Source organism: Meriones unguiculatus, chromosome 16 (assembly GCF_030254825.1).
Source record: "Meriones unguiculatus strain TT.TT164.6M chromosome 16, Bangor_MerUng_6.1, whole genome shotgun sequence".
NCBI lineage: Eukaryota > Metazoa > Chordata > Mammalia > Rodentia > Muridae > Meriones > Meriones unguiculatus.
The window spans coordinates 15393751-15421494 of NC_083363.1; the positions used below are offsets into that span (position 1 = coordinate 15393751).

A 27744-nucleotide genomic window follows, 5' to 3' on the forward strand; every position below is an offset into this window, starting at 1 on the left:
GCCTTTGCCATTGGTTTTGACTGCCTTTTTTTTTTCTTCTTGAATCTATTTCCTGAGTTGCTTTTAGATTTTTTAATTTCTTTTTTTACTTCATTATTATTATTATTAATTTTTATTTTTCACAAATTATTGACTTTATATCCTGATGTAGCCCCCCCTCATTTCTTCCCAGCCCCACATCCCTTTCTCCTAGTCAACTGAATGGAGGAGTCCTCCTCTCCTGCCATCTGATCCAAGCTTATCAAGTCTCATCAGGACTGCCTGGATCCACTTCCTCTGTGACCTGACAAGGGTGCATCACCAGGGGGAAGTGATCAAAAAGCAGGCAACCAAGTTCATGTCATAGAGAACCTCTGCTCCCCTTACTCTGCTCTTCTTACTCTCCACATGGAGACTCAGTTGCCTGTGGGCTATATCTGAGCAGGGGGTCTAGGACTCCCTGCATGCACCAACCTCTCCTTGGTTGGTGCATCAGTCTCTGCAGGGCCCCCTGAGTCTAGATTTTTTGCTTTTTTGCTCTCCTTGTGGAGCTCCTGTCCCCTCTGGGTCCTTCTATAGCCCCTTTCCTCCATAAGATTCTCTGTGCTCTGCTCGAAGTTTGGCTGTGAGTCTTAGCATCTGCTTAGATACACTGTCAGGTGGAACCTTTCAGAGGGCATCTATAGTAGGCTCCTGTCCTGTTCCCTCTCTTCCACCACCTCTGGTGTTTATCCTGTTTGCCATTCTACATGAGATTTAAGCATCCTTCCTATGGTCCTCCTTGTTGTTTAGCTTCTTTAGGTCTGTAGATTTTAGTATGTTTATCCTATATTATATGGCTAATCTCCACTTATAAGTGAGTATGTATTATGCGTGTTTTTCTGGTTCTGGGTTACTTCACACAGGATAGTCTTTTCTAGTTCCATTATTTGCCTGCAAATTTAATGATTTCTTTGTTTTTAATAGCTGATAGATTTATTTTCATTATCACCTAAGCAGCCTTTTATTCTGACATAAACCAGGGTACTGACAAGATATTCTCTCAGTTTCTTCCATTTATCCTGCACTGTAGCATCATCTTTCAAGAGAAAGAGTAAAACTACAAATTGTTTCAACCTTCCATTTTTATTACTAACATCTCCTTGGCCAAAGCACGTTTCTTGGATAGACCCAGAAAGTCACTGGGAAGACATTACAAGGCAACATGACACAATGTATACATAAGTCATAAAGAATTGAAACCATTGGTATATCTACTTCATTTATCATCATTAGAAAGAAGTTACTAAGTCATAGAATCACTTATTGAATGTGCTAAAATCTCTGATTACCAATTCTCAAGATGCTTTAGATGAGGTTGTTAAATCAGTTGTTGTCAAATCAGTCTGTAGGAAGTACCAGCCAACACAAAATCTTGCAAATGCTGCAAAGCAGGATGGTGTAGAGCCAGCTTACCAGCAAAACCCATCGCAAAAGTCCTTATCCAATGCTTCTTCTGTGTACAAGTCATTATATGATCAAGTTACCTTCCCATTCCACATCAGAGAAAATAAAACAGGCATAATTATCAGTTTGAAGGTTTTCTTTTTCTTAGTTACCCATTACACATGCAAATAGCCTAAATTAATTGTTCTAAAGATAGATGGCTCATCACTTCTTCAACAGGTACATAAAACTGTAATTAAGTAAATATCATCAAGGAAATTACTTGAGTTTAAAGTTTTCAATTTGCTATTTTAAGAGTATTTTAATTACCATTAATTCTGTACTTTTTCTATAAATTTACTTTAGGTAACTCCAGGGTCAGCTTCAGTTTATAGTAGCTATGAATCTTATGAATCTTTGTCCATGGAGAGTTAAAGCTGCTGTGTTAGGTTGACCTTAGGTCACATGAGATTTTTTTTTCTACTCAAAGAATTCAAACACAGGTAAACCCTCATATTATAAGTAAAAATGGAAATTCATTCTGTTTCAAATAGAAGTAAACATGTTTCAGATACTTAGGCTACTGGGGATGCAGGAAGCATAGGTCTTTTAAATCTTGGAGCCTCTCCTCAATTCTGTTTCACACCACAGTTACCATGGGGGGGGGGAAATGACCAAGTTGTAATTCAAGATAGCACACACACACACACACACACACACACACACGCACGCACGCACGCACACACACACACACACAAATAAATAAATAAATAAATAATTCACACAAAATTTGACGTCTTGGTGTTTTTCATTCCTTGGAAGAAAGGTGATTGATTCTCCTTCGTGAGTTTTTAAATTTTTAATTCTTTTTTTTCAGTTTCTTCTTTTATTATTATTATTATCATTATTATTTACAATATATTCCCTTTGTATCCCAGTTGTAGCCCACTTCCTCATCTCCTCCTGGTCCCACCATCCTTTCCTTATTCCTCTGCCCCTAGTACACTGATAGGGGAGGTCCTCCTCCCCTACTGTCTGACCCTAGTCTATCAGGTCTTATCAGGACTGCCTGGATCCTCTTCCTCTGTGGGTTGGCTAGGTCGCTCCACCAGGGAGAAGTAATCAAGGATCAGGCAACCAAGTTCATGTCAGTGACTATATCTTCTCCCCTTACTAATTGTTTCCATATGGAGTTTGCATGCACATTCCATTTTGGTTGATTTTTCTCCACCACCTTCATTTTCTTGTCCCCCTTTCTGTACTGCAAAGATGCTTGCACATCCATGTTTACTGGCACTCCTTTGAATATAGAAAGAAATGTAACTAGCCTAGATGTTAATCAACCAGTAAATGAATAATGAAAATGTGGTATTAAAAAAAACTTGTAATAGTTAGTTCTGAAACTATACCCATATTTCTTTCATGTTGAAGAAAAATGCTAGGTATGTGTACGAATACACATATTTCCTTCTTTCTCAGATATTTATGAATGTCTGTGTGTGTGTGTGTGTGTGTGTGTGTGTGTGTGTGTAAACTAAGGCAGGAAAATCACAAGTTCAAGGACTTCCTGGCCTACAGAGTGAACGTAAGGTCATCATTCTTAATGAAATCCTGTATCGATAAAGAACAGAGCTAGGGATACAGCTCAGTGATAGAGTACATGCCTAGCACATAAGAATCCCTAGATCCAATCCCTAATCCTGGACAAAATATTCCATGTTCAGGTATTCCTTAACAATAAAAAAAAATCACCATCTTACAAATGTTTACATTTTTATCTTTAAAGAAACACATCACTCTAGAGTAGAGACAAAGTATGAGTGGTGAGTTGGTAGCATATGCCCAATGATGTGACCCATCATGTTATAGTGACCCCAACCGTGAAATTATTTCATTGCTCTTCATAAATATATTTTTTCTTCTGTTATGAATCCTAATTTAAGTATTTGATATGTGACCCAAGGGGATCATGACTCACAGGTTGAGAAGTGCTGTTTAGAGAGGTCAGTGGCTAATTCGGCAGCAGTCCCCATGCAGTGTGCAGATGGGCTTTCTGTCCTTTCAGTGCTTGTGATGAGTATTTACTCATAGACTTCCCGATCTGAAATTAATCTGTCATTTTTGTCACTGTGCAAAAAATGATTTCTTCCACAACATTTGCTACTTTTTGTCTTATCTATTCTACTGTTTGTGTAAAATTATGAAACATCAATATTTACAAATAGCTTGGGGAATTTTTTGATGTTTTTCTATTTCTTTCATTCTACTTATTTACAATTCTCTAAATCAATACTTCCAAAGAACACACTACTTAGAATGCCAGAGTCAACTATCATCATAAAACCAGTATCATGGGGGAAAAAAAAGAGTGAACTAAAGGCATGATGCCATATTTTATACACTTTTTGTTTGGATAATAGTCTCCCAAAAAGCTGCCAACGTCTTTCTTTTGAAAAAAAAAATCTTTATAGTATGTACCAAATTACGAGAAGTAGGTTATTTGGATGAGGGTAATGTTACCTGTTACAGGTACATTCATTCTTGAAATATATATATATATTTTTACTTGTTAGTGTCTTAGCACTTAAGAGCTAAAAACCTTTGTTACCATTTGCTAATCGAATGAATGGAGATCACAGTTGTTGATTCTACTGTTTAAGCCATAGCCATGATGTGGCAGACTATTTCCCCAATATCCACCAACCATGAAAGAGGAAAAGAGGAGGCAGAGGGGTGGAAAAGGTTTCTGTGATTTGTGAGTTGAGGGATAGCAAACAGGTATGTACAAAGTTTCTAGAGTAGAACTGTAAGCTTTAAATCATATTAAAACCTGAACATATAATGCTTTCTATAAATTTATCTTCTCTCTCCATTTAGAAGACATTGTTGTTAAAAATATACACATGCCATAAGAGTGAAGAAAAAACAAAAGCAAAAATGGGAGCCTTGAAACAAACTTAACATATCCAAATTAACTACTTGTGAAGTATGGGGGGGGGGAATCAATCCTAGGTTTTGGCTGTTTGTCCCATAAGGTGAGACTAATAAGTGTCATTTGTACACTCTACATGAAGGTATGAAGCAAAGTCATCACGTGATGTCCTGTACAAAGCCCTAGATTGGTTTCAACAGACACTGGAAAACTATCACACAAGCATAAGAAGTTAAATGCTTGGTTTGTTCTGTTCACATGACACCAGGCAGACTGGTCTGACCGACACACACCGACGCAGATCTTCATAGCACCTGTTTGGGTTCACATGTGTAAAGACACCCTTAAAAGAGAGACAAAATAAACAGACTTCTGAGAGCTTATGGCAGACCAATGAGTACCAATTCGTTTAGCTTTGTTCTCTTTTCCTCCTTCCATACACCTACCTGGCTATTACAAAAAAAAAAAATTAAAGAAAATAAAATTATACACATTTATTGATCCATAAATGGAAGAAATAATATGGAAAAGAAACCAAGACAACCAGATTAGCAATATGGTGCTTGGCAAGAATGAAATAACTGTTATGTCTGCTCTGGAGCTCAACTTTACAAGTAGCTAGACTAGTGGTTCTCAACTTATGGGTTGTGACCCCATTGAAGGTCAAAGGACCCTTTTGCAGCGGTCACCTAAGACTATCAGAAAATATATATAGTTATCTTAAGATTCATAACAGTAGCAAATATTAGAGTTATGAAATAGCAATGAAAACTTTATGGTTGGGGTCACTACAACATAAAGAACTGTATTTAAGGGACATTGCATTAGAAAGGTTGAGAACCACTGGGCTAGACAGAGCTGATTTTGTATCAGTCAGCCACCTTTTCTTCGGTCTTAGGGAACAAGTACTACTTCTGAGAACTCAGTTTTGTGAAGCATTTAAATCACTACTTAAGCTGCACAACATTTTTGTGAAGGAAAATTAAATTCAGTGTGTGACTGTATTATAAGAGGAGTATCATCTGAGAGATAATTCTCTTTATCACAACTGTAGCATTAGCTAAATTAACAGAAGTCTCTGAGACCTGTTCTATGAATATCTAAAAGAGACTTCTTCCTTGTATTTCATGGACTGTCAACACCTCCATAGCATGGAAGATTAGTTCAGATGTCCCACAAAATGTGAGAAGCCAATAATACTTTATGGGTAGATGACATTTATCCTAAAAAGAAACTCTTACTATCATGCTTCTTGACATCTCTTGATTTAAAAGCCTTAGATATCAGAGAATAACCAAAATACTGCATAAAATATAACTATACTGTAACCATTATGTCATTTTATGTTAGGCATAATTAGTTTTAGTATAACCTATGATTTGTAAGAATGAGACTTCTTGGCATTTTTTTCAGCTTAGAACACAAAGCTTCCAGAAGGCTGTTATGTGGAATAATAAAGTTATTCTTGATCAACTATGATTCTGAATAGTCACACACTGACTAATAGTAAAGAAATTTTTAAATATTAAAAATACTGGTAAGTAATTGAAAAGCATTTGTAATCAAACAGTTCAGATGGCTGCAAGCTGCTCTACAGGAAGAAGACCACCTTCATTAATGGTATTTAGATCTGGACATTGGGTCTTTAATAGGAAACTTTAGAGCACATTCAGAGAACAGTAGAACACAGTCTTGAGACAGGCTACAGTATTTGCAAAGATTCTGCCTAGAGAAAAGAATCAGGTGAAACGTTTTGAAACATAGGAGGAAAAAAGAGAGAAAATAAGAGAGGGAGGAAGGAAAAGAAGATGACAAAGAGACAGACAGATGTATGAAGAATATTTTAGTGTTATTGGTGCCTCCAAGATAAGTCAGAAAATGCTGACTCAATATAACAGGATGATTAGTTTGTTGTTTAGGTAGAACACACTACTTCAAGAGGTAACAGTTTCCCCAATATTAGACATATACAACTTGCCTTAACTATTATGAATGTGTTTTATACAGAGGAAATGCGTTAGTAAAAGAAATCAGCAATCTTAACAAAGTTTGACACCTTTATGAATGTTGTACAGACTGAAATAACATCTCATTTATGTGTTGCCAAAACAGAGTGTCTTTGTTAGCAAAAGGTGATCATCTATCTACATGCCCTTCACTATTTCCACTTTCTTGAAGTCCCTCCTATGAATAGCTACTGCTATCTCACCTTGATAAGTATATTTAATACAAGTACATTCTAAGTGCCTGTCTACCTATCACCATTATAAAAGTGATAATTTACAGTAGGAAAAAATTTCTGATAGGAAAATACCTTTGTATCATCATAAAAACCCTACACAGTCCTCTCTCTCTCTCTCTCTCTCTCTCTCTCTCTCTCTCTCTGTGTGTGTGTGTGTGTGTGTGTGTGTGTGGTGCGGTGAGCCTACCTACCTAAAAACTCCTCGCTATGGCTCTTGGAGGAGGCCTAGTTCAGATGGAGTCTGGAAAAGGAACTCTACCTGAGTGCAGTATAATAATATGTAATATATACATGTTACAGAGAAAGTCTCAAGGCCAGCTGTGACTGTTAAACTAGCCATTCTTGTACTAATGAGTCTATAGCAGATAAGACATATAATGCACTGTTGCAACAATACAATCAAGGCAGGATCTGCAGAACATTTACCAAAATAGGAGGGCTTTAGAGTATTCTATAGGCATTTGTTTTAGCTTAGAAAAAACTCTGGGAAACTAAGATGTGCTCATAATCATAAGAGCTGCTGCTCTAATTCTGCTGAGATAAAATGTTGGCACGCCATCTCTGTATTATATTTAAAGAGACACAAAAGCAGTGTTTCAGGGAAACAGTTCTGAACTGTGTTAAAGGGGAATATATCAAACATCCTATCCATCAGTAAAAAACAAAAGGATGTTAGGTGTTGTCTATAATCTCAGTGCTTGGTAGATAGCCTGAGCTACATAGTGAATTCAAGTCAAGACCATATCCTTTCATCCCTTTATCCCCTAAAACAAATTACTTAACCTTTAACCTAAGGCAAGAAAAGTAACTTGAGACAAATTATAACTATATTATGGCTTATTATGACTACATACTTACCCACTCCTCTACTCATCATGGAGACTTTATTTCCAAAATTTCTCAAAAGGTTCTGAGCCAAGTCTACATCCTTGAATACAATGCTGTTCTACAGTAGATGATGACTAGAAAGAGCAGGACCACTGAGAAGAAGAGAAAAACACAGAGTAGTTTCATCCATAAAAAGACTTTTCATTTCCCCACTCCATTTGTTCCAAGATTCTTTCTATCAACACAAACTTATTTAAACTTGACTAGTGACAGTAGAGGATGGTCCAAGAGAGCCTGATCTGTGGGCTATTTTGTTTAGCTTTATTCATTTGTAAACTTAGAATAGCAGCATCTAAAGATTTTGCTTTAGCTTTTAATAATCTACTGATATAGCATTGGAAAATAAGTACTGGGTTTTAAAAATTGAGAAAATGTACATTTGTTCCTTGTGGCATTATTATATGTAATAGTACACAAACATACATATTATAAAATAAACTTTATCATCGAAAATATTGACAATTTTAGTATTTCTTACAATTTTGGAGATATACTGCAATATCACCATAATATCCATTGTTCCTTTTTCTAACCAATTACAATAACTCATAATCTATAATACCTCAATTTTTGCCTAAACTATAACAGTATACCAATCTCTCTAGTCTCCCTCCATTCTGATCATAAAATGAAACAGATTCACCTTAGTACACTACTTTGCAATTTTATGTCTGCCTAATGATATCTCCTCAGTAATGATAGAAAATGGCAGCATTATAATTTGTTAAGCAACTGCTGATAAACTGTTCTCATTTACTGATCTAAGTAGTGGTTCACATTAAACATGGGATATAAAAAGGATAATATAAATGACTGTCAAGTAGAAAATAGTAAAAGTGAACTAATTAGTTGAGAAATGACGAGAATGTTCATAAACATGCTCATTAGACAACTGAAGACAGGACAATGGCATGTTTTGAAATGGGGACCAGAAATGGGAATTTGAAAATAAAGATGGGAGTCTAAGCATCAAGAAGAGATTAAAATTCATGAGCATACATGAATTCTCCAAGGAAATAGCTTTAAACAGGAAAGAACATAATGTCAAAGGTTGAACTTTAAAGAATATCTACCCTCAAGAGGACAGAATAGAAGCTAGAGTTGAGAAGCATTAAGCTCACAAGCAGGAAGAGATCTAGGAGAGGTCAGCACTACGGAGGTTCAGCAGAAATAAAATGCTGAAATATCAAAGAGAATGCAGATGAAAGAAGGCCTTGATATTTTAGTGATTTGAAAACCTTACTAAATTGAAATGACTTTTGAAGACTAAGAATCAGAAGGTTATTGATAATAAGTTTTATGAGGAATAGCAGTAAATGGAAGTGATAAATAACTTTTACAGTACTTCCCAGCTTATGATGAGAAGTACTGTAACAAAAGTATTGGAACAATATATACAATATAAAACCAACAAACTGGATAGTGACTTGTTCAAGTAAAGGTAATTTTTAATTAAGTAGATTTGATGACGGGCAGAGACACAAGTAGAATCAGAGGAAGAGAAAAGACTGAAGAAGCTGGAGATGGGGAATGTAAGATAATGACAAACATGTGACAGGAACACAGATGAGCACAGACGCAGGAGCAAGTTTTACCAAGAACTATTAGTCAATGATGAGACCAAATGAGCTAACCCTTCAACCTTTCTTACTCCCCCCAAGAGTTTTTTCATTTTTAAATTAGAAAGCTTTCTACTCTATTGAGATATGATTGACAAATAAAACTCATATATTTAGAATGTTGTTTTGATGTATATATACATTTATATAAATGATTAGCACAATCAAGCTAATTATCATGTCAATCACTTCACCTCTGTGTGTGTGTGTCTGTATCTGTATTATTGAAGTATAATTGATCTGTTAAAGAAAATTCCAACTATAGCACATATTTCTGTTATCTCTAGCCACCAATCTACACATAGCCCTTCAATACTCAGTCATCTCACAATTAACATTTGAACTCTTTGACCAATAGATTCTCTTCCCTCTACCGTTCACAAATAACCACTATCACTCTACTACTGACTTTAGCTTTTTGTTTTGTTTTAGATTTTATGTACAAGTGTGGTCTTTCAGTGTTCATTGTACTGTGTCCAGTTTAGTTTATTTATCATAGTGTCTTCAGTACCCACTCATGTTAATACAAATGGTAGGCTCTCCTTTCGAAAAGTTAAATAATATTCTATTACATATTCACCAATTAGTGGATGCTCAAGCTCTCCCCTCTTTCTCAGCCTTGAATGGTATTGTAAACATGCATGGGAGCGCAGATTTTTAGGTAAATTTCCAGTGGTACATTTGTTGTGTCATAGCATAAGTCTTCTACTAACACCTTAAGACAACTCCATACTTGTTTTCCCAAGGTGCTTGTGCCAATTTACATTCCCACAAGCTTCCCTTTATTCCATATTCTTGCCAACACTTGTTCTCTTTTGACTTTTTGATGATTATGTTAGTTAATATTGTGGATTTTTACTTCTATGATTAGTGGTGTTGAGCATCTTATGTCTTATATTTGTAAGAATTTTAGATGTCTTCTTTAGAAAAAAAAGTCTGTTTAGGTCCTCTGTCCATTTTTTTAATTGGGTTATTTCTATTTTCCTATTGATATTCTTATATATTTAGTATAATATTTATAAATATGTTCTATAATTTTTTCTTGTATTACTTGGGACATGTCTCTGTGTTATTTATTTTGCTATGCAAATACCTTCCAATTTGATGCAGTCTCTATTGTCTATTTTTGTTTCCATTGCCTGTATTTTTGGTGTCAAGTGCAAAATTCTACTTTAGGATCCATGTTAAGTGATTACTCCATGTTTTCTCCTTGTCTTGTGGTTTTAAATTTTTTGTTTAAGTCTTTAATACATTTTAAGTTAATTCATGTGTATAAGAAAAGATCCAATTTCATTCTTTTTATATAAGGGAAATACAGTTTTTCTGATCCCTTTCTTTTGATGTGTATTCTTCATATTTGTACAGAAAACTGACTGCATATATGTGAGTTTAATTCTTAGTTTTCTATACAGTTCCATTGGTCAAGATGTCTGTTTTAATGCTAGTAACCTAATGTTTTGAGCACAATACATTAAAATACATTAAAAATAATCTTTAAATATAGCTTAAAAACAGAAAGTGTAGTACCTTCAGCGTTTTAGCTCTTTGAAACATTTTATAGCTTCATGATATTAAAGAGGATTTGTTGTTTTCCTATGAAAGATGTCACTGCAGTTTTGTTAGAAATTTCATTGAATCTGTGCACTGCATTGGTTACTGTAGACATTTTGATAATGTTTTTTCAGATGTATAAGTAAACTGATAACTTCCATTTATTTCCCATTTAAAATTTATGTATTTAATGTTTGACAGTTTTTAATTTAGAGATCTTCCACATCATTGGTTAAGTTTATCCCTGAAACATTTTACTTTACTTTTAATTTTGTGTGTATGTATACGTCTGTGTGAGGGCATGTGCACAAGCTCAGATACAGAAAAAGATGCTGAATTATTGGGGTTGGTTCTGAGCTGCCAGGCACATATGCTGAGGACTGAACTTTGGGCCTCTGCAAGTGCAGTTTGAGCTTTTAATGGCTGCGTCACTTTTCCAGACCCATTTTTATTCTTTTGGATGCTACTGAAAATGAAATTGCTTACTTGTTTTCTATTTTAAACAATTCTTCAGTAGTATATGCAAATACAAATAACTTTTGTGTGTTGACTTTTTATCTTGAAACTTTACTGAATTTATTCTGATTTTTGTGGCATTTTGGGAATATATATATATATATATATATATGATTTAGTCATCTGTAAATAAACAAATTTGCTACTTCCTTTCCAATTTGAATGTTTTTGTCCCCATCTAATTATTTCAGCAAAGACCTTCAGTGCTATTACATAGTTGAACAGAAATGACATTAATAAGCATTTCTGTCTTAGTCCAGATTTAGAGCTAAAAAGCTTTTCACTGACTTGATATTCTATGTGCATTTGTAATACCTGCCCCTTATTTTGCCAAGGTATATTTCTTGTACACTATAATTTTGAAGACCTTTTTCAACATGAGATGTTGAATATTGCTGAATATTTTTCTTGTGCCTATTGATAATCATACAACTTTTTCATTATGTTAATATAGTGATTTAGTTGATTTGCATATGTTGAACCACCACTTTGTTTTAAAAGCCTCAGCACTATAATCATAAATTTAACCCAAATACAGATGTTCTTGGTGGTTTAAAGTGATTACTAAACTAGCTCAAGAATTTTGTGCTACAAAAATGATTACATTTAAAAATTGATTTTATTTATTACAATTTATTCATTTTGTATCCCAGCTGTAGTCCCCTCCCTCATCCTCTCCCAATTCCACACTCCCTCCTTCTTCTACTCCCATGACCCTCCCCTAGTCCACCGATACGGGAGGTCCTTCTCCCCTTCCATCTGACCCTAGCCTATCAGGTCTCATCAGGACTGTTGGCATTGTCATCCTCTGTGGCCTGGTAAGGCTGCCCACCCCCTGCAGGGGGAGGTAATCAAAGAGCCAGCCACTGAGTTCCTGTCAGAGACAGCCTCTGTTCCCCTTACTAGGGTATTCACTTGGAGACTGAACTGCCATGGATTTTACCTGTGCAGGGGTTCTTTGTTATCTCCATGAATGGAAATCAATCTGGCGGGTTTTTTTTGTTTTGTTTTGTTTTGTTTGTTTGTTTTTTGTTTTGTTTTGTTTTCGGACAATTAGGAATAGTGCTACCTCAAGATTTAGCTATACCACTCCTGGGTATATAACCAAAATATACTCAAGTATACAACAAGGACATTTGCTCAATCATGTACATAGCAGCTTTATTCATAAGAGCCAGAATCTGGAAACAATCCAGATGTCCCTCAACTGAGGAATGGATACAGAAATTGTGGTACATTTACACAATGGAATACTACTCAGCAATTAAAAACAAGGAAATCTGAAATTTGCAGGCAAATGGTGGAAACTAGAAAAGATCATCCTAAGTGATCCAGAAGCAGAAAGACACACATGGAATATACTCATTTATAAGTGGATATTAGACATATAATATAGGATAATCATACTAAGATCTGTACATATAAAGAAGCTAAGCAAGAAGGAGGACCCTCGGTAAGATGCTCAATCCTCATTCAGAAAGGTAAATGGGATGGACATTGGAAGAGGGAGAAAACAGGGAACGGGACAGGAGCCTACCACAGAGGACCTCTGAAAGACTCTACCCAGAAGGGTATTATAAGCAGATGTTAAGATTCATACCCAAACTTTGGACAGAGTGCAGAGAATCCTATGAAAGAATGGAGAGATAGAAAGACCTGAAAGGGGCAGGAGCTCCACTAGGAGAGCAACAGAGCCAAAAAATCTGGGCCCAGGAGTCTTTTCTGAGACTGATACTCTAACCAAAGACCATTCATGGAAATGATTACATTTTTAAAAATGAGATTCTAAGTGTCCCCAAATAACAATGTTCTAACTTTGTATTTATAGTTCATATAATACTAATATACATATTTTTCATTTGATCTTCATAAATCTAGATACTACTTAAATCAAGGAAAATTAACTTAAAATATTTCAGTTGACTTCAACCTCCTATCAAGCATGAATTTTTGTCCTATTATTCATAATAAAGGCGTAGGAAACAGTAATATTATAAGAAGAAACTTAAAAACCACTGTCTTCATTTATTATGTATTTTGAGATTATTTCTATGGTTTTGGTACTTTGCTTTTTACCAAGGCATAAAGAACTATGATGTGCCTGAAGTAGATCATAGAAGGCAGGTTAGCCTACCCAAAGATTATATTGCCTGATTTCCTTTGGCTTTGATAAAAGTCCTAGGCAACTTAAAGTAATATAAAATAAGCACAAAGTCTTGCAATTCAGTTTAATGATTCAGCACATTGTACAGAGTGTAGTACTTGGAAGGTTCTAATAATATGTGCCTAAAATGTATGTCACAGGGGAAATAAAGATGTTTGGGAAGAAGTATAAGCTCTTTTGTAGGAGCAGACAACTCTACCTGACAAGAGTTAATCTTGTGCTGCACTACAAGGTTTCTGACATAGAATAAGGATAGATCATGATAGACTACTGTGTTTTCCTTTATGCTTTACTAAATACTAAACTTCATATGTTTATATGTAGATCTATCAAATCTTCAGCTTCCAAGTGTCTATAATGAGAGGGAAACTCAAAACAATGTGATACCAGCAACATTTAAAAGAAGAATTGGTTCTGTCTTTTGGCTAAGCTCAAATGAAGAAAGTTCAAAGGAAGTAGGACTGTTTAGTTATAGGTTTAAACATACACAAGTGAGGAGGTATTACTGTCTAATACTGTTGAATAACACATTCCTCTGAGATTGAAACATTCCATCCTGCAGAAAGCTCCTTAAACCAGAAGGTAAACAAATAATCAGGAAGTCCCTAAAACTTACCAGATTCACTAGGCCCTTCCTGCCAGAGTGAACAATAAATGCTGAGTCCCACTTAGACCAAAAAAAGCTGATCCATAAAGAAGATTCTCAGAGGATAAAGCTGCGAAGAAGTCCCTGAGACCAGACCAGCTCCATGGAAGAAGCAGAAAAACCAGATGAGCTGCCTAGGTTTAGACCAATCATTTGGTAAGGACACTCTAATTTGTTGAGTCCCAGTCTGTACAGTGTACTCCAGGTTTCCCATCTTTTGTGAGCTGCCACTCATGCTGGGGAGGGCCTGTGATGCAGCTGTCTTTGAGTCTTTTTTTTTTCTCCTGTAAGTAACCCCAATAAAACACATTTGTTCACCAAGTTGACTTTGGTGGTATCCATACTTTGGTCTGTTGATGACTCCCTATCTGGGGGTAGAGTTGAATGTATTTACCACACAGTTTGAGGTAGGGCACAAATGGTAGGGGTTTAGACTGTGATATCAAACAGCTAAGATGCTATTTTAAATGATACCTGGGAACGTAAGAAAGAGGTTACATGAACTTGAAAATTTGTGCCAAAGGTTATTGAAATAGAACAGTGACTTCTACTGCCTCTTATGTGTATAATGGCATTCCTTTCTACTCCTACTTGTTTATCATACTTTGCTTTAATTGGTGGCTACAATTTATGCCTGATTTGTTGTTGTTGTTGTTCTGCTTTATTTCAGTTCAGTCTGGTGGTTCTTTCTGACCGAAGAGTAGCATGTTTTGGTACTTTCGATATTTATGCCTGAAAAATAAATGTCATAGGGTTTTCTAAAGGCACCTCACTCTTAATATAATGGTTCATGGCATTCTATTGGATCTCAACCCAGCTAGGTTTTGAGTACTGAGGAACTTTTAGGAGTGTTACAGAAAGCAAACTCCTGCCTTCCCTGTTATGGTTATCTGAGATATCTGACTCAGGTTCTTGGTCTAGTTGTTGATACTATTTGGGAGATTGTGGAGAACTTGAAAAGCAAGACCTGGGTGAAGTCAGGTCACTGGAGTCAGATCCTTGGAGGTGTAATATCCTTGGCCGCTCCCTGCCACTATCTATGCTTTCTCACCTGCCATTATTGAATATGGCTTCCCACCATAATAGACTGAATATAACAAAACTGAACCAAAATAAACCTTTCCTCTTTTAAGCTATGTCAGCAATTTGGAAATAGTAATGGAAAGTAACTAATATACTCTCTTTGCCCATGATGCCCTACTCACAGCTGACCGAATGGGGTCTCCAGTAGCGATATAGATTCTCAGCACCTAGTATACTCTCCTGAATATACCAAGTGATAATATTTGTATGAGTTAATGTTCTAACGTACATGTTATATTTTGTAATTGTAAACTGTTGTGCAGTTTACAGTTTCTCTTGTGATTCATAAATTTAAGAATTCTCTGAAAGATGAACCCACTGTGCTTTGGTTGTCAATATCCAATTCTACTGATCTAGGCTTTTGAACATAAGAAATTCACCAATAACTACTGTCTTGTCCTTTCTCTTGACAGGTAGTAATTTACTCTCTCCTTGGGGACTAACCTACCTTAATACTGGAATTTTTTTTTTCAAACACCAAAACAGAGATCCATCTTCATTAATGCCAAAGTTCATAACGAGGACATTTCACTTAATGACACCAAATTACCTTACACAGATTTTTATCAATCTGCAATTGTGCCTAGTTTTCTCACGGGCTTATTTTATCTAAAGTAGGTTCTTCCATTTTATGAGACTTCAGTTAATTAGATTCAGTTGTTTATGGCTAAATGAATGTGACTAGAAAAGGTAGCATATAGTAATCTATATGTGAATTGTTTTTATTAGTGAATATCAATGTTTAAAATTGGAAAATCAGTAAACACAGAACTTAAATAATTACCAATAGCCATAAATATAAAGGGGGAGAGGGGCATCTTTTGATCCCTGATATAAAAAAAAATATTCCAAATCAGCAAATGGGAACAGAGGCCAACAGGCTGTCACCTGTGTCGACTTTATTGTTAAAACGTTTGCACCGTCACTGATTGCACTGCAATATTTTAGGTGGTCCTGGAAGCAATGGGGCATGCAAGGAAACGCATCCCTGGAGGCCCACGGGTCCCTCTTCATTTTCTACTGTAACAAAGAACAGGTGATGCGCTCCCGCCTGCATTTTCAGTCAGAACAATGCCCGGCCCAGGGAGCGCACCGAGACTTGACTGTTAGGTGAGTGAGTGAGAAGGCCGGCTGACAAGTGGCTGTCACCCGGAAGCTGCCTCCCGGGCAGCCAGCCGGCGGCGGCTTCCCGCTGCCTCACCTGTGCTGCGGCACCGAGCCGAGTTCGCGCTCGCGGGCCCCGCGCAGTCCTCAGGTGGCCGCTCATTTCTTACAGCCGGGCCTTCTGAGGACCCTGGGCGGCCGGGCCTCAGTTTCCCAACCTGTGCCCCACAAGCCGCGGCGCGCGCTCGCCTCGCCGCAGCCTGGCTGGGCAGTCCGGCTCGGCCTGGCGCTGTGGAGGAGCGAGGCGAGCCCAGCCGCCATCGCCCGGCGGCCGCGCGACGCGCCCGAGCCCGCGCTCCCCTCGCGCGCCCAGTCTCCTCTCCCAGCCGGAGGCGCCGCGGGCTGCGACGCCCGGGAGGCCGAGGGCGCGTGCGTGCGGCAGGCGGGGTCGGGGTTCTCGGGAAGGCGGCCGGGCGCGCGCGGGCTCGGGGGCGCGCACGCGGCGGGACTCGGGGTTCGGGCTCGGGTGCGGGTGCGCGCCGCAGGGCGAGGGCGGCGACGGAGGCAGCGCGCGCGCCGGGGGCTGGAGGGGGGGGAAAGCGGAGGGCGCGTGCGCGTGCGCGCGACGGGCCGGGGGGGCGGGGCCTGCGCGCGGCAGGAAAGGGGCGGGGCCCGTGCGCAGGCAGGTAGGCGCGCCCACCGCCCCCCTCCGTGCGCGTGCGCAGCCCCAGCGGAGAGCGCGCTCCTCCCGTGCTCGCGCCGGCCGGCGTTCAGTCTGCGAGCCGCGCGCTCGGTGGAGCTTCTGTCGCTGCCGCCGCCGCCGCCGCCGTCGCCTCCGCCGCGACTCCCGACCGGAGGCTGTCCTCGCCCTCAGCCGTCTCAGGCCCTTCCCGCCCCTCGCCCCGCCGGCCGCCGGCGCCTGGCTCCGACGCGGGGTCGCGAAGATGGAGGTGCCGCGCCTGGACCATGCCCTGAGCAGCCCCAGCAGCCCGTGTGAGGAGATCAAGAACCTCAGCCTGGAGGCCATCCAGCTGTGCGACCGTGATGGTGAGGCACGGCGGGCGCCGGGCGGGAGACAAAAGGACGCGGGGTGGAGGGGTCCGGACCGTGGGAGAGGGCGCCTCTCGGGTCCGCGGGAGGAGGCTGCGGGGGGGCGGGGGCAGGAGGGGAGGGAGCCGCTCGGGTCCGCGGGAGAGGGCTCCGCCGAGAAAGAGGGAGCCGTTCGGCTCGGCGGGAGACGGCTCCAAGGTGGAGAGGGCGCCTCTCGGGTCCGCGGCCCGGTGCTGCCTACTCTGCAGCAGGCAGCTCCCGAGTCTCCCGGCCGGGGACTCCCCGGCCGCCGGCAAAGGCTAGGTAGGCTGGACCAGAAACTTACCCCTTCGCTTGCAAACCTCCGACCCCCGGAAGTGTCTAGCTGGGGCGAGCGTCGGTCGTGTTCCAGTCCGCGGGCGGAAAAGCTGCGTTTCAGCACCAAGGACAGACACTAGGTAGGCGCTTGGCTCTGGGCAGCGGCTGTCAAAAAATCCGAAGCGGATTCGGTGTGTGTGTGCAGCACCCACCACGGACTGTTGATGTGTCGGTCCCCTATTGTTAAAGTTGGCAGTCTCCGGGGGGCAGAAGGAAAGGGTTGATCACAGGTCCGAGTGTTGAAGTGCTAGGAACGCTGCGCGGGGTGGGCAGAGCGCTGAGTGTTGGGCTAGTCGGAGTATCTCGGTGTTGGGCATGGAGCGGCGTGTGATGGGCTGGTTGGAGGCTCAGTGTTTCAGGGATTTGGGATAAAACTACATTTGTAAAGAAGTCGTCTGATTGTTGGTTGGCCAGATAATTGTTAAATTCTGCATATTACACGGGAGCATCTGTCGACATGGAAACACTTGACCATCAATGAAATTATTGTTTAACTGTATGTGAGTAAAGGCTATAAAGCATTTTAAAGAAAAGTTACAAAGGATATTAATTTGTGCACAGTAAGGTCACAAAATTTAGCAGTGTAATTCAGAGGAAACAAAGATCTTGCTTTTACAAGGCATTTAAATGGTCACAACTGGCTTAGGCATTGGTATCTTCAACATTTAAGTCAACTGGGCACTAAAGTCCTGCTTACTAATAATTTTTTATTGTGAGTGTGAATTTGTTTCTAATAATCTAAAACCAAAATCCAAACTATTTGAACACAAGAAACTTTAACTTCTAAAAGAGGTGTATTCTTAATAAATACATGTTCTTGTAAAGGCTGCTTATATTTCCTTTATTAGTAGATTGCCTTTTTAAATTGCAACTGTTTTTATTTTCTCAGATTGGTTTCAGAGAAAACCAAGAATCTAACGAAAATAGATTTGATTTTTATTTAGTTCACTGATTTACCAAATGCTTATTTAAATAGTGGAACTAGATAACTCAGTGTCATTCCCCAGACCTTAATAATTTCAGCATTTAAAATTGCATTCACTGTGTTTATCATGGGTATTGGGGAATATATTTGTTTAATGAAATTCAGAGTACTAATGTATGGTGTAGAAGTTAATGCTGCTTTTACTATAATTTGTTCTTCTAGAGTAGTAGCTCTTCTGATCCATTTTTAGTTGTTTCAGTTGACATTATGAATCCTGCAAAATGAGCAAATTATGTAACATTTAATTGAGGGGGATGCTGGAATCAAGCAGTAGCTATAACATTATTTGTAGTCCTCTAGATTAATCAGGTTTCATTTTGTAAAGTATTTTAAACCAAGGAATACAAAGAACCATGTCTTAGAAAATGTGTAAAAAAAAAAAAAATAGAAACATTACAAAGAAAGGCTCTCAGATACTTATGTTTCCCTCTCCCTCTTGTCACCCTGTTCCAGTATATGGCAGCTTCTAATCAGTAAGTTGGTTTCATGAGAAGTAGAAGGGAAACCACAATTTTTTTCTTTAAATAGAATAGGTTTACTGTATTAATCACTGTGTTAAGTTACATTAACACTGTATTAAGACTTCCCTTAGCACAATTTCACATTGAGATACTTCCAGCTGTATGGTGTTTGCTTCCTGCAGTTCACTCCTTTTTCTTTCTCTCAAACCTCACTGTTTCACTTGTATCACTATATGGAGCAGAAAGGCAAGATTATGGCAACATCTGTAGCTGAAGATATATTTTTGTAGTTTAAGATCTATAAAACTATAGTTTTATTTTATGAATGAGGGAGTATATTGTTTTGTTTGTAACTTTTATCGTTTCATTTTACTCTTGTTATTTTGATAAATGACAAATGAAACGTTAATCCCTTTGAAATGAAATAAAGTAGACTAGGGCAAAGTATGGTATGACTGTTAATGTACTTTTCTTTCTGCTTACAAGTGTTTTTAATGTATCATGTTTGCATGTTTCATGAGCCAGAATCTACGGCTCTTGGTAAACATAACTCTCTCACTCATTTCCTTGGCATTCTTTTTTTATGCTTTGTCTGTTGCTGATTTCCCTATGAATTGTAGTTTGTGTTAATAGCATCATATGACAGCGTTTCCATTTATTTATTTCTTAATTTTCAAAATATTTAGTAATCTTGTAAGAATATCTGAGTTCACATAGTCATGTATTCAATTTTTAATAAAGCAAAAGGGTGCCTATAAGTGCACATGCATATTACCTTGTGAGTAGTCTTTCCTAGGCATGTCTGCTTTGTTATATACATGGTTCCTGCCCATGTGCTAGTCACTGTGGTTCAAAATGAGGTTCCTAGATAAGATTCTATGAGGAAACTATTAGAATGTGTACAGCAGCTCTGGAGACTTCTGTTAATCCCTGTTGCAAGCAGACAAGTGCTTCTTTTCCTAGCTCTAGAGTTCTCTGGTGTACTCATTGAATATACCATGTAGCTTCATGATGATTCTTTTTTAATGGAAAGAAAAACATCCAGTTTACATCTGGAAGTATCAGTACTCTGGGAGCCCATTTTGTAAAGCTCACCACACCTATACAAAATTTTATATTAATTCTGATTCTCATCATATTTCTATCACACACATATGTACTTTTGTTCCTTCCTGAAAAGAGTTTATTCACATGTTGCAATAGATAGATAGAGCTCTGTATTATAGAAAAATAGAAAAGACTAATTTTTATAGTATTAACAACCTTCCCAAAGCTTTCTTTCTTTAACAGTCATTATCTCCCTGAGTAGGTCATTTTGTGACAATCTAGATATGGTGTCATCACCTCTAGGTATGAGGTTTTTGATGCTACTTAGCAAGTAAACATGACTTAAATAAACTAGTTTCTTTGTAATCATAGTTCTGTGGAGAAAAAAAAAGGGGGGGTAAATTTTTATCTTTTATATATTCAAAATACATATTTCTTTAAGAAATCTTGTTTACTTAAATTACAAAAGGAGCTGAAACCTTTTTATGGCTTTTGACACATGAACGGAACACATTAAAGTATAAAGTAACCCAAATATTTAATGTGTTAGTCTACATTAGATAGCCTGGTAATAACATCTCTGAAGCAAGCAAACACCTAGGAAGAATGCTTGTAGTTCATGCCTTTAATGTCTTTATCACAAAAATGTGAAGTACTCATGACTCAGTCTCATTGACGTGCAGTATGGAATAGCAGTAATACCATTTCAGATCACATGGCCAAGTTAGATTGTTGGCTCTTGATAGCCCTGTAACCTTGGACAAGTTACTTAACTTGTTTTAGCCCCAGGCACTCTCATGAAAAACAGGTATAATAATGTCACATAAAATTCTTGGAATGTAAAATGAATTATTATATAGCATAGGCCACAACTCTTACTGAGCAACAGAAAATTTATTGGGAGTAGAATGTTATCTTCCACATACAATCTTGAGTTGAACCCATTTTTTTTAACCTCTTTTGTGGCCAATATTTGCATCCCTGTTAATAATTCAGTTGTGTGCTGTGTAGGAAATCACTTTATAAGAAATTATTGGCAACCATAAATTCTGAATTTTAAGAGTAAATTGGAAAAAAAAATATCAGTGGCAGTATTCTGAGCCTCTGCTCTATAGCCATCCCAACAGTAATACCATTGTCACTCTTACTTCTAGAGGCTGTTTGCAGCTTCTAGTTCACATCTGCTGCTGCTTCCCTGTGCCTTATGACCTGGACACATTCTTTGAACCAGTGTCTGCCTCAGCTCCCTTCTGCCCTTGCTTGACAATATTTTCCTTCATGCTCTTTTCTAACAGCTGCTCTGCTCTGTGTCATATGTCTCTGTATTCATTTCTTTGCCTCAGATACCACTGTGAGGGTGCTGTAAATTTTCATTAGTGAGCAAAGAACCCAATGAATGAATAAAAGCTAACAGAAACAAACAAGAGCAAGAAAACTATCAGCTATGTTAAACCAGTTCTTACTCTTGGTAGGAGCTCTGTTCAATTTCCATTGAAGAACAAGAAGTTTTAGAGGAAAAGTCACATCAAAGGCTATGTGAATAGACTCCCTCCAGTGGCAGAATGACTGTGTGTTCTAAGCAGTCACTGCCACATGACGGGCTGCCTTGGCAGGCCTTTCTGAGACTCACTCTAGGTTGAGCGCTGTGTAGACAACACTCATACCACTCGTTTTTGTCTTCACAGATATTTCCTCCTCATTTTGACCCATCTTGCTTTTCCAGTGAGCCTGTTCCCTGCTTGTTTTTCTTTGTGTATCAGCTTTCACAATAACAGCGGGTGATTCCCTTGCCGCAAGCATAATACTGCAGTTTCTACATGCACTCCTTAGTAAAAGTTTCAAAATTTAAGTTTTTTCCTTGTATCACTTTCTTGGGTTTACTTAAAATTTCACTTAAATTTCTTTCTAAGAATCTCTTAATGTATTACTAATAGTTTGAATTGTCTTCTTACTATGCTAAAATGTATACCTACTTTTTAACTATTTAAAATACATTCTTCTTGGTTTAATTCTGGTAATTGGAATCTATCAAGAGAATTGTCCATTTCTTTTAGATTTTCAAATTTTGTGGCATACAGGCTTTTGTAATAAGACCTAAAGATTGTTTGGATTTGCTCAGTGTCTGTTGTTATGTTCCCCTTTTTGTTTCTGATTTTTCTGATTTGGATAGCTTCTCTCTGCCTTTTAGTTAGTTTGTCTAAGGGTTTGTCTATCTTTTCTCAGAGAACCAGCTCTTGCTCTCATTGATTCTTCGAATTGTTTTGTTTCTTATTTATTGATTTCAGCTCTGAGTTTGATTATTTGCAATCGTCTATTCTTGGGTGTGTCTGCTTTCTTTCTTTCTTTCTTTGTTTCTTTCTTTTTTATATAGGGCTTTAAGGTGTGCCGTTAAGTTGCTTGTATGAGATGTCTAAAAATTCTTTTTGGAAGCACTTAGTGCTATGAACTTTCCTCTTAGCACTGCTTTCATTGTGTCTCATAAGTTTGGGTAAGTTGTGCCTTCATTTTAATTGATTTTTAGGAAGTCTTTAATTTCTTTTTTCATTTCTTTCCTGACAAGCTGTCATTGAGTAGAGAGTTGTTTAGTTTCCATGTGTATATAGGCTTTTGTTATTTCTATCGTTGTTGAGATATAGTTTAAGGCCATGGTGGTCTGATAGGATACAAGGGATTATTTTAATCTTCTTGTATCTGTTGAGGCTTGCTTTGTGCCCTAATATATGGACAATACATGCTGGAGAAGATATGGAGAAAGGGGAACCGTCCTCCATTGCTAGTGGGAATGTAAACTTGTACAACCACTTTGGAAATCAATCTGGTGCTTTCTCAGACAATTAAGAATAGTGCTTCTTCAAGATCCAGCTATACCACTCCTAGGCATAAATCCAAAATATGCTCAAGTACACAACAAGGACATTTGCTCAACCATGTTTGTAGCAGCTTTATTTGTAATAGCCAGAATCTGGAAACAACCCAGATGTCCCTCAACAGTGAAATGGATATAGAAATTGTGGTACATTTACACAATGGAACACTACTCAGCAATTAAAAACAAGGAAATCATGAAATTTGCAGGCAAATGGTAGGAACTAGAAAAGATCATCCTGAGTGAGGTGACCCAGAAGCAGAAGGACATACTTAATATATACTCACTTGTAAGTGGATATTAGACATATAATATAGACATATAATATAGGACAAACATACTAAAATCTATATACCTATGGAAGCTGGGAAAGAAGGAGGACTCTGGGTAAGATGATCAATCCACACTCAGATAGGCAAACAGGATGGACATTGGAAAAGGGAGAAAATAGGGAACAGGACAAGAGCCTACCACAAAAGGCCTCTGAAAGACTCTACACAGCAGGGTATCAAAGCAGATGCTGAGACTCATAGCCAAACTTTGGGCAGAGTGCAAGGAATCTTATGAGAGAAGGGGGAGATAGAAAGAGACAGGAGCTCCACAAGGAGAGCAGCAGAACCAAAGTATCTGGGCCCAGGCGTCTTTTCTGAGACTGATTCTCCAACCAAGGGCCATGCATGGAGATAACCTAGAACCCCTGCACAGATGTAGCCCAAGGCAGCTCAGTATCCAAGTGGGTGCCCTAGTAAAGGGAACAGGCACTGTCTCTGACATGAACTCAGGGGCTACCATCTCCCCCTGAGCGGGGAACAGCCTTACCAGGGCACAGAGGAAGATAATGCAGCAAATCCTCATGAGACCTGATAGGCTAGGGCCAGATGGAAGGGGAGGTGGACTTCCCTATCAGTGGACTGGGGAAGGTGCATGGGAGAGGAAGAGAGAGGAAGGGTGGGGTTGGGAGGGAATGAAGGAGGAGGCTACAGCTGGGATACAAAGTGAATAAACTGTAATTAATAAAAAATAAAATAAATAAAATAAGATACTTTCTTACTGCCAGCCTATAGTTAATCTAATATCTCACTGAGTAGAATATGTTTGTACATATACATTTGAGGAGAAAAGCCATTTGCATTTGCAAAGACTTGGAGCAGAAAAATGAAGCAGAAACATCTCGGGTCACATGCGTGGAGAGCTTCAGCATGCTCTGTACCCAGGCATCAGAGCTCAGAGTGTTGGCAGGGTGGAGGGTGCACAAATCCAGACCTCAGGACTGAATTCCAGGCAGATTGGAATGTGATCAGGAATAACTAGAATTGTAAGTCTGCAAAGTTGAAAATCAGAATTATTTGCAAAAAAAGAGGAAAAGCAAATGTTTGAAGACATCTCAGTAGCATCAGGTTTTTACACTTCAGATTTTAGGTCTTGGTGTACATCCAGGCGTGTTCTCCATCCTTTTCGAGAAGAACTTCTCTACTCCATAGACATTGTATCACTAGAATAGTACTGTGCACTGTTTTGGCACTATTTCAGAGGGGACATATGTTCTTTCCAGGGCCAGCTTTTCCTTCATTCATATTACTCAAAATAGTTCAGATTTTTTAATTGAATTGTCTTACTGAGAAGGGTGTATTTTAGACACATATCTTTGATAAGAAAAATAATGTTTGGAAAGCTCCTAGCAGAAATGCAGAAAACTTATAGCCCAATGATAGACTTTTTAGAACAGTTACCTTATAAAAATGAACTCTTTGCTGCTTTAAAGGAGATAATGAAATCGAGGTGCATTTGCTCATCTACATAAAGATAATACTGGAATCTTAGGAGGCATTTTAGGTGTATTACTATAGAGGGGAAAACCATTTGAGCTAAAGCATTTTAAATCCAATTTTAGGAAACCACTTGGAAACCTACAGCATGTGCTCCTCAGTTGTGTTCTCTGAAAAGGAATTCTAGAATGGGGAGAACAATTATTCATGGAAAATACCCATGTCACTAGGGAGACTAGAACTCATGTGAAAGGAAGAGGTTTGGATTTGACATCAATTTTAAAGTGGTCTTTAAGGAACTTTGTTGTATTTTACTCCCTGAAGGAAAAAAAGTAAATACAATTCAGGGAAGGCCAAAGTTGAATACAAGGATGAACTGAATCTGCAATCCAGGTATGTTAAAAATGCTAACAAGAGTCTGGTAGTTCAAACTTACATCATAACCATGGTGGAACACAGAGCATCTCAACTGGATTTCTAGCTAGTTTGCCATTTTATGAACATTTGAGCTATGGCTGTGGCTCATAAGCTGCTCTGGTAATGTGGTGCATATTCTATTGGCTATCTTGGTTGTGGCAACATCTGTAAATACATCTGTTTTTGTTTTCTACAACATGCAGGGTTTTGCTACATAATAATAGCACAGAAGGTTTATAGCCTCACTCACTAGACATATGTCATTAAAGATGAGGCACACATATTTTTCCTCTATACTTTGATTTTTATGAAAACTTGTTTCATCTTCCAGGAGTCAAAATGTTGATGAATTTCTTAGTCTTTAAAACTTTAAAAACTACTGACTACGGCCAACAAGATCCAAGAAAATATTGTACATTCATTATGTGACCAGTTCCGAATGGCTGTATTTTACGATAACTAACCAGGAGTTAGTTATCATGGTCTTTGGGCCAGATCCCCAAGCCTGTCACCTGTTGATGTATGTAAAACCATACTGGAACACAGACATGCCCATTTTATGTAAATATAATGACATATCAATTGCTACAGTGTTCCTAGAACAGAGGCTTTGACAGATCACATAGCCCACAAATACTTCAAAATAGTAACTGTTTGACCCTTCGCTAAAATATACAATAACACTTGCCATAAAAGAGTGGCTGTGAGCTAATCCCTAGTGACAGAAGAAAGATGTTGAAAAAGTTAGTGAAAGAAAATTGTAGACTGATTTGCTTTTGCATATTACCAAAGTTTTGGGAGTATGTACATCATGCAGAGATCCATAGGAAGTCAAATAATGCAGTAAGTTATCTCTGTGAAGGGCTACTCCAAGATGGATGACCCTGTAGCTTTTTGTGAGTTTAGGAGGGAATGTTTCTATGTGTAGACATTTTCAGGTGCATTGACAATTTTACTACTAATATGTTTTAAAATGTCAGAGGTAGTATCAGTTCTAAGACATCTTGATTTATAGCAATAAATATTACTTAAGACTTTATACATGTCATATTCTTTATTCTAAACCAAACTATTAAAAAAGAGTTGAGCCAGGCATAGTGAAACATGTCTGTCACTGTAGATCTTGGGAAGTAGAGGCAAGGAGATCAGGAATTCAAGGTCAGCCTGAGCTACATGAGATCTAATCTCAAAAAGGGTCAAGGTCTTATTTCATTGTCCATAATCTATCTCTAGCCATCTGTAATAAAAGATGTTTTGAGAACAAATTTTCTACTTGTCATTGCCTGATAAATTTAAAAGTTACTATAAATTAAAATGAAAAAGAATGATAAAGGTGTCAACATGCATGAAAATCGACTGAGATGCTTTTGAGTTTCTAAATGAGTGGCTCTAGTTGTTCTATTTCTTCAGATATTGATAGTAAACAGACCATCCTTTGTGGGTGGAGCAAACTTCTAAGTAACACTAGAGGACAGCACCATTTTGTTCTCAGGATTAATTTACAGGTACTAATCTTATCTAATTAATAAAAGGCCTGCTTTGGAGCAGGAGAGATGGTTCAGCATTACAAGCACCGTCTTCCAAAAGGACCCAGATTTTCACCTACATTTTGGTTCACAACCATTTGTAACTCCAATTACAGGGAATCCAAAACTTTCTTCTGCCTCCTCAGGAACTGCACACATGTAGTGCACAGACACACGGTTAGACAAAACACCCATACACATAAAATAAACATTTTTACATTTAAATAAAAACAAAACTTAAAAGAGTCCTATTTTGCATTCTATTCTTTTACATGCTATTTTTGCTATTTGTATATGTGTTCCAACCTTAAGGGTCTATATTCAGAACAAGCAGAGGCAGAAGAAAGGATCCAAAAAAATGTATTTACTTGGCTCCTGCATTCAAAGTTAAGTTCAATAATATGGAGAAAGACTTAATTCTGTCTTCAGTTTGTAAAGCACCGTTTTTTCAGGATATTAAAAATAAAATGCCACAGTGGAAGATGTAGAAGATGAGTATTTCTGATAGAGATGACAGTGTATATAAAATCATACACTCATTTGTATATTTTTATTCATGCTCATGCTCTTAGGGTACATTGGTTGTAGTGTTACTAGGGAAAAGGTGTGTGCCTGGTAGGAGGGTAAGCTGAAAGCTTGTTAGGGCTGGAGAGGTAGGTTATGCCATGATAGATGACGAGTATATGCTTGTCTTGTTAATATATAGCTGCTCTCAAACTTTCTAATTTGTTTTAAATCTCTAAATAAAAAGAACCTTTATTTAAGAAAAAGTCAACTTTTATTTTTTTTATTTTTACTGAATTATAGGTATAAAATTCTGATTCATACAAAAAGTAATGGCAAACTGATTTTTTATCTTTCTTTTTTTTCTTAGTGTAGCCTCCAAGTTTGCTGATCTAGACTTAATGGGAAATAGTCAGTGTGGAATGTGAAAGATGAAATGTTTAATCTGGAGGGAAGTAACAGAAAATTTGTCAGTTTAGCTTTCATTATTGATGTAATACTATTTTATAAAAATCAAATACTTATTAAACATTTTAAATGTTCATTTTATGCTTTTCTTATTAAAATTTCAAAAAAAATTATCTTGATTGAATATTGAGTCAGCTTTAATATGAAG

At 38.1% G+C, this 27744-nt stretch overlaps 1 protein-coding gene across 7 annotated transcripts in view; it reads left to right on the forward strand.

Moving 5' to 3' along the window:
- Phyhipl (phytanoyl-CoA 2-hydroxylase interacting protein like) overlaps positions 1-27744 on the forward strand; it is a 148611-nt gene that overhangs the window by 92819 nt on the left and 28048 nt on the right. Inside the window, exon 1 of one of the 7 annotated variants that reach the window (XM_060369377.1) lies at positions 16137-16155. The exons of 2 other annotated variants lie outside the window; for them this stretch is intronic. Coding sequence is in view for 2 of the 5 variants with exons in the window: in XM_021653393.2 (XP_021509068.1) it covers positions 17094-17196 (103 nt within the window). In the remaining 3 variants the exon portion in view is untranslated. Of the gene's footprint in view, positions 1-16136; positions 16156-16870; positions 17197-17394; positions 17637-18033; positions 18057-27744 lie in introns of those variants that run through there. 4 more of the 7 variants (XM_021653393.2, XM_021653395.2, XM_060369375.1 and 1 more) reach the window with 4 other exon arrangements.